The sequence below is a fragment of the Octopus bimaculoides genome, chromosome 16 (assembly GCF_046866305.1).
Source record: "Octopus bimaculoides isolate indiv1 chromosome 16, ASM4686630v1, whole genome shotgun sequence".
NCBI classification, from domain to species: Eukaryota; Metazoa; Mollusca; class Cephalopoda; order Octopoda; family Octopodidae; genus Octopus; species Octopus bimaculoides.
The window spans coordinates 2,818,767-2,832,087 of NC_142943.1; the positions used below are offsets into that span (position 1 = coordinate 2,818,767).

Consider the following 13,321-nt stretch of genomic DNA (forward strand, 5'->3'; position numbering starts at 1 on the left):
ATATCTTCAAACTGCAGTTTTAATACTGAAACTATAAAACTGTTACTAAACTTGGAGCATATTCAGAATGATAAACTTGAAAATTCAATTAAAATTACTCAGGATTCTTTTTATTTGCACATTTTATAGCTAATTTGTTAAACATGCACTGACTAAAAGACATAATGACAGACAATTAAGAGCTAATTATTTCTAATATCTTCACTTTCTATATTATCAAAAGAACTGGAAAGCTACTTCAGTTTCAGTGTTTTATTATTTTTTAAGGGTCAAGTCTTTCAGCGAGAAAGAGTAGAACATACTTTGACTGTCATTCTCCTTGTTTGTTTGCAGTGATTAGTTGACATTTCTCTCTGAGACAGGGCAACAAGCTAATAATTAAATTGCCTTTTCATTAACCTGTTTGTTTACAAATCTACATCTAACATACATGGCTAAACTTTGTACATACCAAATTTATACTTTAACAAATCTATATATTGCTGTTTTCCTTCCTCCCACCTCACCATCACCACCAGCAGTTCCTCGATTGAAAACATCACTAACTATTTACAAAATACATCCCATACTTGTACACTGAACACTCGTCTTGGTCGACTCTCTCTCATACCAGTGAGAAGAGAGCTGACCAAGGGCCAAGCACACTCACAAACCTTTATGACCACTGGCTTAACACTGAACTGTGCTCCTCTCTGATATTCATCTTTATAACTTCTGCTCTGAGCTTTGTTCCTCTTGTTGTTACCCCATTGATGCACTTAATTTCTAAACCCCATTGATGCACTTAATTTCTTAATCTTACAATCCACATTGAATCACATTTCAGACTCTTGTATTACGGAACACACCTGATCTTTCTTTCTCAGATCCGCATCGTTTGAGGAAGACTTTCTCTGCTCCTGTATGAGCTACAGCTACATTCTGTTATCCTCTATGTCAGTTTAGGACAACTTAATATAAGCATGACCTCTGACCATTCTCCTCCTCAGATGCAGTCTAATCTAGAACAGCTTCCAACACTGACATGCCCACTGAATAGAAGAGAGTTAACCAATAAAATCTGATCCCATGTCTGAATTTAACAAATTTTTAATGTAAAATGTCAGATTGTGATTCTATTATATTTAAAACTATTTTAACAATGACATCTTATTTTGATACAAGATCACAAAATAATGTACTGTCATCAATCAATTTACACCCCCCACCCTCCTTTAATTCTTAAGTGGTGTTAATTTTAACCTTAAAAGGATGAGAGCTAAAGCAGGATTTGATCTCAGAATGTGAATGGATACAACGTGTTCAGCTTAGCACATTTAATCTACTCCAATAATAATCTACTGCTCACCTTTAGTAACAACTTGTTCTTTGTTTTATGTTCATGTTATGAGAAATACTTTCCCAAAATGTCTTAGATATAAAACAATTTCTTAAAAAAGACAAAAAAACCAACTGTATGCTATAATTTTTCCATCAGATTGTCTTTTTAATATTATACTTAGATGCAATCATCAACCTATTCCAAAACATTTATTATCCTTTCATAAAATTGCTTTCACATTATCATGGAGTGTTTTTCTCAAAGATAAGTGTAATAAAAATAACATTTTATCTGAAAATGTTTCAGCTATTTGCTGTACAGCTAAAAACAAGATCGTAATTTTTCTTAATTGTTAGACTATATGGAATAGGGCTGGACCTCTGATTTATTGCTTAAGACCTCAAGTTGAACTCTGAGTGTTCCCTACCCATGCAGGTCTCCTTCTTCATATCATTTAGGTTGTCCATGGGAAAGGCAGGGCTGATGCATCTTAGCACCACCAACATCACTGGTGACAAATACTGCAAGGTATCTACACAGACAAAAATAATACATTAATAATTCAACCCATTCTCTCGACCTTGGACTGTTAATTTATTGATTCTGGAAGGATGAAAAGCAATGCTGACCGTGGTTGGATTTAAACTAAGGGTGCAAAGATCTAGAAAAAATACCACAAGGTATTAGTGCATCAGATGTTCTAACAATTGATTAATCCAGCTGTGAGATTATGAGTTTGATTGATGTAAAAACAATAAATATTCCAATTATGAGAATGGTCATTAAATAAAGACTTAATGAAGTGACTTAATTAGATACATTATTGAAGCATTAAGTCCATAAGTGATAAACCATGGCTAAGCGAGTTATATGATTTAGTCATGATCTGTTTAGCTTCAACTCAAACAGAAGTAGCATCAAAGACATTTCAGTCATCATCAGCCCATCTTTTTCTCACCATCTAGTTATTCAATAGGACCTTCTCTTTTTAAGACAGCTTGGTGTGATTTGTATGAAATTTGACTGCTACTTCCAGTTCAGTGAACAACTATGCCAACCTTTATGGAATTAAGATGGCTCTGATCCTGATAGCTAGGCAAATCTGAAACATTAACCTCCTATTTTCACCACAAAATCAATGGTAATACTCTTGTACTGGAATCCATGCATTGAAGGATTCTCAGCAAAGTGTGTTGCTTGAATGAAGCAGGAATTACTTCTTTCATTATCTATTTATGTCAAAATTTTAAAGCATCATTGATGTTGCAGCAATATAGGGAAGCTACGAATGTAAAATAATGGTTGACAAATTTGTAGAATCTAAAACCAAAAATAAAGTCTACATTTCTATGAAGCAGGCATCAGTAACATAGAACCGGAGACCCAGATGACTTTCTATTTTCAAACAACTACATCTCTGCATATTCATGACTCTAAATCAAGCTATATTGATTTACCAACTTCACTATTATCTGAGGCAGCTAGAGTATCATACCATACTAGACAATTTACAGTATTATTATTATATATCGCAAGTAAAACATCCCTAGGTCAAACTTTAACCTACACGTGTTTTACCATTCCTTCAGGAGGTTTTAACAAGAAATACCATGCATTTAATAGAGCTGAGTCATTTAATTCAAAACCCTTCTGTTACACATCTCTGGTTTTGTGCTGCCAATGAATCTAAGTGATTATTATTAATTGATTACTGTATATACTCATGGATAGGTCACACCAGTGAATAGTTTGGGGTTGTCAAAGTAGGTATTTGCATTTGACTTGCAGATAGGTCACACATTAATCTGGGGAGTTACATGGCCTTTTTTTAATGTAAATATAACTAACATCTGTTAAATATTTTGGTAAAAAAGTGTGACCGTCCGCAAGTATATACAGTCATCATCATCATCGTTTAACGTCCGCTTCCCATGCTAGCATGGGTTAGACGATTTAACCCTAACCCTAACAGTATGTTTAATATATTCTATTTCTTAGTTATGGGATACATTTCTAAAGATCTGACTGGAAAAAAAATGCTGATCATCCAAGTGAACTCAGCCTACTTGCACTTTGTCATTTTTCGAGTTATCATCACTCATCCCACATAAACTCAACACATCCCTCGCTAACATTTCTCTACAAATAACAAGAGAAACCCTTCTGTCTATCATAATCCCACCACTTTCAGTCATTTGAATCCTGTTCCTAACGCTCATTGCATCACCTAATTCAGAGAAACTATCCAGGATTTCTAGTATGTCAGCAGGGCAAACCAATAAAATATTTTCTTAGCTGCCCTATCTGTTAACAACTCTCGTACATTTGGTGTAAATAAAATCTTGGTTCTTTGTCAAATAATCAGGAATGAACTTGCACAGGTTTCATACCTACTGCTTGCCCTTAACCCACAGTCTAATTTCTGACTGATCCTTATAACATTAAAATTTAGTCTATTTAATTTTGACAATGCTTCTGGATTAGAAATTATTTCTGAAATATCTCTGCAAGGAGACCCATGACAAAGTTCCTGAGCTATTGTCTCAAGATAACAAATAAATAAAGATAATTTGCTGCTAAAATGTAATCCTTGGTTTATGGCACTTTTTGTTTTCTGCTTGGACCACTAACTTTTTTAGTTACTACTAAACTACTAAGAACAGAATAAACTCAATTGTTCTTTATATCTATCATACTGGAAACATGATCTATGGTTCCATATCCTCTTCCAATATCAATTTCCATTTAATTTAACATATCATGTGTTGTTATAGATTTCCTATGATTCTTTCTTGATTTTCTGATATGTTCCATTAACTCATCAAATCTATAATTCTCATCATTAGTCAATCTGCTTTGATCATTTACTTGTTAATATCCATACAGCTATACCAGCCTTTGAGCTTAACAAATTGTGCACCTAACTGAATGTACTAGATAATACCAATCAACTTAAAGCTTTAACACTTAAATAAGCCTCTCTTTCAGTGGCCATGGCCGTAACAAATTATGCTGCTAGCTCCCCATCTTTCTTTTAAAACCTTCTCTTATGGCTGGGTTCCAACCCAGGCTGCAGCAACAAAGTCCATCCACCACACCTCTTCGTTCAACATCACTACCTTCATTTTCTTTGTATGATAGTTTCTTGCAGTCACACTGCCATACCTCTTTTAAATCTCAGAGACAGCATTTACCATTTAAATGCATATCTAACCAATAACATCCTGGTTCACATAAATGTCTTACAATCCAGAATTCTTCATCCTTACCATACAAAACATTCAGAAACCTCTCAATCTGATGTTTTATTTACCAGTTTGTGATCAGGTAACTCAGAGCCTCTTAATTTCTTTTGGATACCACTTGATTCTTACAGCCTTGTTTTCTAATAAAGGATTCTATTACCCTGTTGTCCATATCTGGATGGAGCTTTTCATTAATTACAGAACTGGTCATTAGCCTGAAGTAGTTTGTCCTAATGAAATGTCTCTAATTGTTTCTTATATTATTTACTGGGTCAAAAGAAAGTGGCAGTAATGCTCGTTGCCTTCAGAGACCTTTCAAAAATTATGGCATTAATTGTTGCAAGTAGACATCCACAGAGAGGTTCAGAGAGTTGACTTTCTAGGAGGAAGGATTAGGTACAGTGGTGGGAGCTGGCAAAGTTATATATAAGACGGAGAGGAAGGGAGGCAGATAAACTGAGAGTGCCAATGTCATATTTGATATTTAAATAACTATTTGAAACATGGACCTTATAATATTCTGCAACTTTCATAACATCATTCTTGTAAAGATGCGTTCGAAATCTCTTCACCATAAATCTACCCACCATTCCTCGATGAAGAGGAATAAATTCTCCAAGAGGTGGAATGTTGATCTGATCCTTGCTCAGAACAAAGCTAATTTAGCTCTCACATAAACATAAGCAACAACTGATCCTGTCTTCTGAAGTTCTCATTACAAATCCTATGATTATTTTTGTCACAAAACCTGGCTTTGTTCTCAAATTAAACTTTCTAGTTTCTGGATTATGTCATCAGTCAAAGAAAACATAAATCTCACACCCTGTGTTATGTTAGTTTTAGTTAATATTGTAAATGTAATAACATTCATAGAGACATCATTGGGTTTAAAATATATGGATACAAACCTAATTTATCATCTTAGATTTAAATTTAGCTTAACTCTAATTTCTCACCATTATTTCTATTGTTTGCAGGCAGAAATACAAACCAAACTTTGCAAAACTGATTGTAAGGAATATGTATGGAGACATGATGGATGGTCTTCTTGTGTGTATCGATCCCCAACAACTTGTGGAAGGGGCATACAAACACGTCATGTAATGTAAGTAGACAAAATATCATTAATTATTATGTTTATATTACATTCTAATAAATCTTTTGAAAACTGCTAGAACTGGACCCTCTATTTTTCATCTGTTTTATCTGTTATTGTATCAATATTGCTTACCTTTTTTAGACTTAATTCTCAACCGAAACCAAATCAAAATTTTAGTTGGCTTCAATCAGTATTATATTACTTTTGTAGTGATGAAGTACTCCTTGTTGATATACTCTGTAATTTGCAGAACAGTCTGCAATACCCAATATAATCTGTATAATATTTTAATGATAGTAAATTTCTCTATAGAAGAGCAACAGTAGAATTTTTATATTTTTAGAAGCAGCTCATTATTGATTGCAAATTCACACTCTACAATAAAATGAAATTTTGAGCACAAAACAATAGAACTTTGTAATAAATATACAAAAACAATCTTCAATGGCAATTTGCTCAGTTTTTATATTATTCTTTGAAGCTAGATTCTAAGACTGAATTGTTAATGCTTCTAGTATTCAGTTTTCAAACCAGTAAAATTGTATTTATCCTCCTCTAAATCTACATATCAATGATTAGAAAATTCAAAGACTTTCTCTGGGTAGTTTTATAGTTATAGATATTTGGTGTTTAAAATAGTGGCATTGTTATAAGAACAATTAACACTATCCTATTTATTAAGTACTTAACGCATCATCAGTTGAGATCTGCTAGCTTTCCATCATAAGCTATTATGACAATGGACAGTAAATGAACACACTATATCATAAAGAATTTATCATTAATGAATGTGTTCGATATAATGACAATTAGCTTTGGCTACTAATCATCAGCTGAGGTTGATTCTGCTCCAAATTTTCTCTTTTATTACATTTTGTGAATGCTAATTTTTAGCTACCTTCAACTGAAATATGTTAGAAAAGTAAACACAAGAAAGTCCATCTAATATTGTTGAGTAATTTATATAGATTTTACTGCTAAAACACATGGGAGAATGCTGTGGAAGCATTTTTACTTTTGGTTAAACAAATTGGAATTTTTAGTTTACGTAATCATTTCTTATCTGCAATAATTTGTATTTAACTGCATATTTATGCACATCAGGACATACTCATGAAAAAGTAAAGATTTTCTCTTGAATGAGAGTACCAAAAAGAAGGAGACTTTATAGATATATGACATGGGTGAAATAAGCATCATAGCTGCTTTACTATATGCGTAAAATCCTCAAAGGTATAGCATGCTCTTCTATATCTATTACAATGTCGAGAAGCCTTCCATATCGTCAGCAGGTATCTCAGGAGCACAAGCATTTTGCCCTACCCCTAAGATACCAGCTAGTGATATTGAAGGGTTTCTGACATTGTGTTAAATTCAGAAGCAGAACTTGCTATATCTCTGAGTATATATATATAAGGATACATGTATTGAAAATGCCATAAACTAATGAGGTGAGAGAGGTTCAAATACTCTGATTAATATAAAACTCCTTATTTTGGACAATCTAATTTTAAAAAGAAATTTAGTCCAAGACAAGCATTGTCCTTAGACACAACATGTTCTACCAGACTTGAGAGAATGATAAAACTCGCGTTCAACTCGAACCTTTGAGGATTAGAGGAAATGTCCATTTGTGGTAGCTGCAAAGATGATTGAGAGAGGCGTTTTACTATGACAGATGAGAGACCGAAGGGAATACAGGAGTTGCTTTTAGTTAGAAATGTGAGAGGAACAATGAGTTATTGGAGGCAGAAACTACTATCATATATTAACAAGGATTTGTTTAGACAGATTATTTTTTACTTTTAAGACATCAACAATGTTTGAGCATGAAGATATGTATGCCTCATTAAACATCAGCAACAGTTTGAAACTGAACTTATTTCTGGCCATAAAACCAAATCCTTTGTCTTGTGTCATGAAATATTGTATCTATAAAACAGGATTTGTATTCTTTTTGAAGGAGGATGCAGTGTGGTGTAGAAATGACTTAGAGTTATTAAAGGAGACAAGAGAGATATCTCATCAATGCAAGATGTGTTCAATGTCAAAAAGATGATCACTGTCTTTCATCATTTTTAAGGCCTACTTTCCCAAGCTTACATGCATCAGACAGAATTTTTTGAGGCAGATTTTCTACAGCTAAATGCCTTTCCTGGCACCCATTCTCACCTGTTTTCATGTTAGATTAATATTTCTCACAGTCAAATCAGTTTTTATTGAAGATTGGAATTGAAGGATAACACTTTTATGATGGTGATGCTCATTTATAACTTTGGCATGATGATCAAGACAACGAGGATAAACACACACACACACACACACACAGTGTTAGCTTATATTAGAATACAGAAAAACTACAATAGAAGTATCATGATTGAGCAAGTAAACAATAGAGAGAGAAGAGAGAAATATTTGAGGCAGACCAACCATGTCAACGGCTTCACATGATATACAACCCTTGTTGTTCACATAAGCAATCATCAAATGGAAACTATTGACTGTTTATATGGCTTGTTGGAAATTATAAATATTGCTAAGTCATGTAATTAATGCTGAAGGAAATATTGTTGCTAATAACAGAAGTAAATTGAAGGAAAAGTTATTACTTCAGTCATTGGTAACAAAGGCTTCCTTCTGGTGGGAAAAGACGTATTCAGTATGAAAGGTGTGTGATGGTGAATAGTTGTGGAAAATGGATGATGACAAGACACACTTCAACAGGAGGAGGGAAATTAGTTAAATATGGTTTAGAGAATAAACAATATTCTTTTCTACTCTAAGTACAAGGCTCGAAATTTTGGGGTGATGGGGAGGCCAGTTGATTAGATCGACCCCAGTACACAATTGGTACTTAATTTTTCGACCCCTAAAGGATGAAAGGCAAAGTTGACCTCAATGAAATTTGAACTCAGGATGTAAAGACAGACGAAATACTGCTGAGCATTTTGCCCTGCATGTTAATGTTTCTGCCAGATCACCACCTTAATAAACAATATTAACAAAGAAAAATAGAAGTCGTTAGGAATTCAACAGACTGAGCAATGTCTGTAACATGGATAAGCATATTCCCAAATATATAGCAGTCCAAAAATTAATATTATAATGCTTAGAAGTGAGTTATTCTACTCTATTTTCATTTTATATTTTATAGTCATGAGTGACCCTGGTTTTCATTCCGTCTGTTTCCCTATTTTCAGCATAATTCATTTAACTATTTCCAAATGTATCATTCACCAAACTGTGTTTTATTCCACAGACATTCTATACATGATGATATTCTACATTTGTTTTCATTTTCCTCATCCATTCATTTGTTACTCATTCTCCTCTCTCTCTCTCTCCATCTTAGATTTAACTTTGCCATTTCTTCCTCTATAGCTTTTTTCTTTGTCTTTACAAGACGTAGATGTTCAAAGCCAAATTCTATTGAAAATAAGTTTGCACCACCTTTCCATTCTTACTGTCATCAATTAGTGACAACAACAAAATTGATTTTGCAAGTGAAGATAATTGAATTAACACTAAAGCTTCTTTTGTTAATCCTATAATATTTTGGTATTACTGCCATCATCTCCATCACCATTACAATCATCTTAACAGCTGTTGCATAATAATTATTAAATTCTTGATATTCAGCATATTATTACAATTATTAACACAGCAATGTATTCATCATCATCATCATCAGTTTCTTACTCTACGTAATTTATCAAACACTAGTGTCAGTCAAAACTTGTGTGTGTGTGTGTGTGTGTGTGTGTGTGAGAGAGAGAGAGAGAGAGAGAATGTGTGTGTGTGTGTGTGTGTGTGAAAGACAATAGTTAATCACATTATTATCAATTCAATAATTATTTATAACATCAACACATACTGATATCATGAACACACTTGGAATACAATGATGTAACTTAGTCAACTATTGTAGAAAGGTACTCCTTCAATGACTGATTATAGGAGATCACATTCCAACTATTGACAGTTTCCAATCATTTTCAGAGTAATCAAAACACATAGAATGGTTTACAAATGACTGAAACTACATTGTTATGTCAGTCTATCAAACATTTGATGAGGAAAATAGATTTTCAAACACACAATGCAAGTAAACTAGTGGATGTCTAACCATGTAGAGAATATAACCTTTTAAAAACATCTCTAGTAATGATATGTAACTTTGCTCTATGATAATAATAATAACAATAATCTCAATTAGGTCGTCCCATACGACACCCCTCTAGGGGTTTCAATTGCACATATCATAGGAGTCACATCGTACTGCTCCATGTGGTCCTGCAGTTTCCATCTAATTAGGAATATTAGGGTCTCATCCATTGTCTTGTATTCAAGATCCTCTGCATGACATCCTGCTAGTTCAAGGCCAGGAATCTGATCTTTTAGGTCCTGTTGATAACTAAAGCCAATGCCCTGCTGCCAACACTTCAACCTGTCTGACCTGTTAAGACCTACCTGAAGATTTCACTCCCTCCAGCAGAGTTCTCCGACTTCAACTCCAACTCCTCTGACTCCAACTCTGGCTGACTCCTCTTTATGTAATTCAGTGATTGTGGTCTACATATCTCAAAGCATACGCTTGTACTCTGAGTAGGCCTATATGTCATAACTGGTTTATATTAAAGAATAAAGATATTGTGAGTTGGAATCAGAGTTGGTATAGTTTTACCGACTCTGACTCCAGCTACTCCTTAATTGTTTCCAACTCCATGACTCTGACTCCACAGCTCTAGTACCATATTCCCATGAGTATTACATGATCTCATCAAGACAATAAATGATTTAAGAAACTATTTTAAACATCAGCCATTACCGCAGGATATTTTGTTCTTATTTTTACTGCATCATAATTTGTAGACTTCGTTTTGATCTTACTGATTTACTTTGTTTTATCGTTTCCTATTCTTAAATTAGATGTGTTGAAAAGGATGATTTGTCTCGGCACACATCACTGCAAGACTCTTACTGTGATGAGATTCCAAAACCTGCTGAACAGCGTATTTGCAGTACTCCATGTATTAGGGAATGTGTTGTGAGTGAATGGACTGAGTGGACAAAATGTGATGTAGTAAGTAACACAGCCCTTTCTGTCTTTTTCTTGTCTTTTTTATATTTGTATTTATTTTGGTTTAATTAAATTTAAAATCCTTTGGAAGTGGTTTGAGCAGAAAACCTTTGAAGGAAGTCAGTGGTGAGAAATAAATATCATAACCTAAAGTAATGTTTCCAAGAAGATTATGCTATTAATGGGAACATTAATATCAGGTGAACTTTACACATTTGATATTTAGGGAAGTAATTCAATTGAAAAGGATTCTGAAAACCAATAAAATGCAACTCACAGGAAGGCATGATTTAAAACTTATTAACTGACAGAAATTCGGAATTTGATGTTTGAGATTTCATATGTTCACATTTTCTTTGAAACATTAATGTTATTTGCAATTTAAACATGATAGATAGATACATATATAAATAATTACCTAATATTTGTATTAAAAAATCTTACATAAATATCACAGAGAGAAAGTTCTATAGTATATCCAGTTTCTCTAAATCTAAAAACACTCAACACTACTTTTTCAGATGTTGTCCATATATTACAGATGGATGTCTTAAAGATGATGATTTTCTAACGCAGTTCCATACATTCTTATTCTAAGTCTGTTCATCATCAATTCTAAAGTATTTGATTCACAATTGTCTCTACAATATTTCTTTCCTTTCCCTATTTTTTTTTTGGCCATTCCTATGAATCGATTATGTTCACCATCTTTAACCAGCTTTTCTTATTGATGACCTCCAACTGACCAATTCAGCATAACCTTTCTGTTTTGACAACCACCAAACTTCAAAAGTGGTTTCTAGGTGACAGTTTTTACAATGTGTACAAAGGTGGCATCAAAAAGTTCCTGGACAAGTTCTGTAACATGTCAACAGATGGCAGCACATGGCTGTGTGCACAGTGAGAGCCAGCAGTGACATCAATGGGGCAATGTGCTAAGTGACATTGCTGTGTCTACTCCTCCCTACCTCTCCCAGAGTTTGTTGTACTGCAAGCTGCATGGTGACTTCAATAGTGCAGGTGACATAAAAAAGGACCCACTTCATGCTGTAAATTGGTTGGCATTAGAAAGGGCATCCAGCCATAGAAGTCATGCCAAAGCTGACATTGGGGTACAATGCAGTCCTTGGGCTACATCAACGGATCCTGTTACACCATTCAACCTATGCCAGCAGAGAATACAGACTTTAAATGCTGCTGCTCAAGTTTATGATGATGCTGATACCACTTACTTCACAAGTCAAAAATTGGTTCTTAAATCAAGTGAAACTGAGTTACAAAAATAAATCAGAAAAGTTTTCATTTTTCTAAACTACTTTTCAGAAACTTATTTCAGATATGGCAGACAATTTTTTAAGTATTTATTTTAAGTCGTCAAATATAATTACTACAATAATTATTCTTCTATGGAATATAACATTTTCTTTGCAATGACTTTTTTTTCACTTTTTATTTTTAAAAAATTGAAACTTTACTGATTTTTACTTTTCCCTTTTTTTTTTAGCCCTGCAATATGCAACAAACTCAATGGAGAACACGAAAAGTTTTACGAGAACCAGATAAATATAGGCGAGACCATTACCCTTGCCCATCTCTCCGAGAAGAACTTTATTGCATTAAAGGCAAAAACTGCAGGGAATTTATTTGGAAAGTTTCTGAATGGACATCCTGTATGGTCAAAGATGGAGAAGAACCTTGTGGCTTTGGCAAAAAGGAGCGCTTTGTTATGTGTACTGATTATTATGGAAAATTACAGAGGAGTCACTACTGCTATGAAGTAAGGAAATTCTTTCTGCTACCATTGATCATTATCTTTGTCTATGATTATCAGCTCAGTTGCTACATGTTGGTGAGATTCCACTAAATCTATATCATGTGAAATATATCTCATCAAACCTAGATATAAAATATACTCAAATAAATTACTTCGACTACGATGATGTGTTTGTATTATCAACAACTTTAACAGGACAATGATCATTACTCTATAATTTTTTTTTTCATTTATGCAATGGAAATAAAAGAGCCTTGTCTATTTGTTTGTATCTGGTTTAGTGTATCATATACCTGGAAGGTTGATCTCCAACAGACTTGGCTCAAAGGTAGTCTGAGACAATGAATAAATTTTGGGCTTCACAAAGAATAATAGTTATTTTCTTTAAAACATTCAGTAATTAAATAACAGTCAAACTCAAAGTGGAAACAAAAGCATTTTAGATAGAGATACATCCTTTCATAACCAACTGGAAATATATAGGGTTTATCAAACTGAAGAATTGATTAGCCATATTTGGTATAACTAAGGTAAGATAACTTTACACTAAAGAGTTTTTTTTTTAAACTAATCTGTTAAAACCAGCTTCTATATTATGACTCGTCTCAAATCTATAAACCAATACAAAAACATGATGTGACTCAGTTTTCACCAGAGATTTTGGTGCAATTTTCTTTTTATGCATCTACTACTTGTAAGATTTTCAGTTTCTGTCTGGGATGTTGTAAAAGTTGCTTTTGATGAACAGTTTTTATAAAATTGATATCACTAACTATAAATTTAAAAAAAAAAAGATTTCTTT

The 13,321-nt window shown here is 33.5% G+C and overlaps 1 protein-coding gene across 36 annotated transcripts in view; it reads left to right on the plus strand.

The window, feature by feature from the left end:
- LOC106878639 (thrombospondin type-1 domain-containing protein 7A) overlaps positions 1 to 13,321 on the plus strand; it is a 1,055,067-nt gene that overhangs the window by 971,472 nt on the left and 70,274 nt on the right. For all 36 annotated transcript variants that reach the window (XR_008265800.2, XR_016244537.1, XR_008265799.2 and 33 more), the window contains 3 exons: positions 5,544 to 5,671; positions 10,595 to 10,748; positions 12,250 to 12,522. Coding sequence is in view for 29 of the 36 variants with exons in the window: in XM_089364004.1 (XP_089220130.1) it covers positions 5,544 to 5,671; positions 10,595 to 10,748; positions 12,250 to 12,522 (555 nt within the window). In the remaining 7 variants the exon portion in view is untranslated. The remainder of the gene's footprint in view (positions 1 to 5,543; positions 5,672 to 10,594; positions 10,749 to 12,249; positions 12,523 to 13,321) is intronic.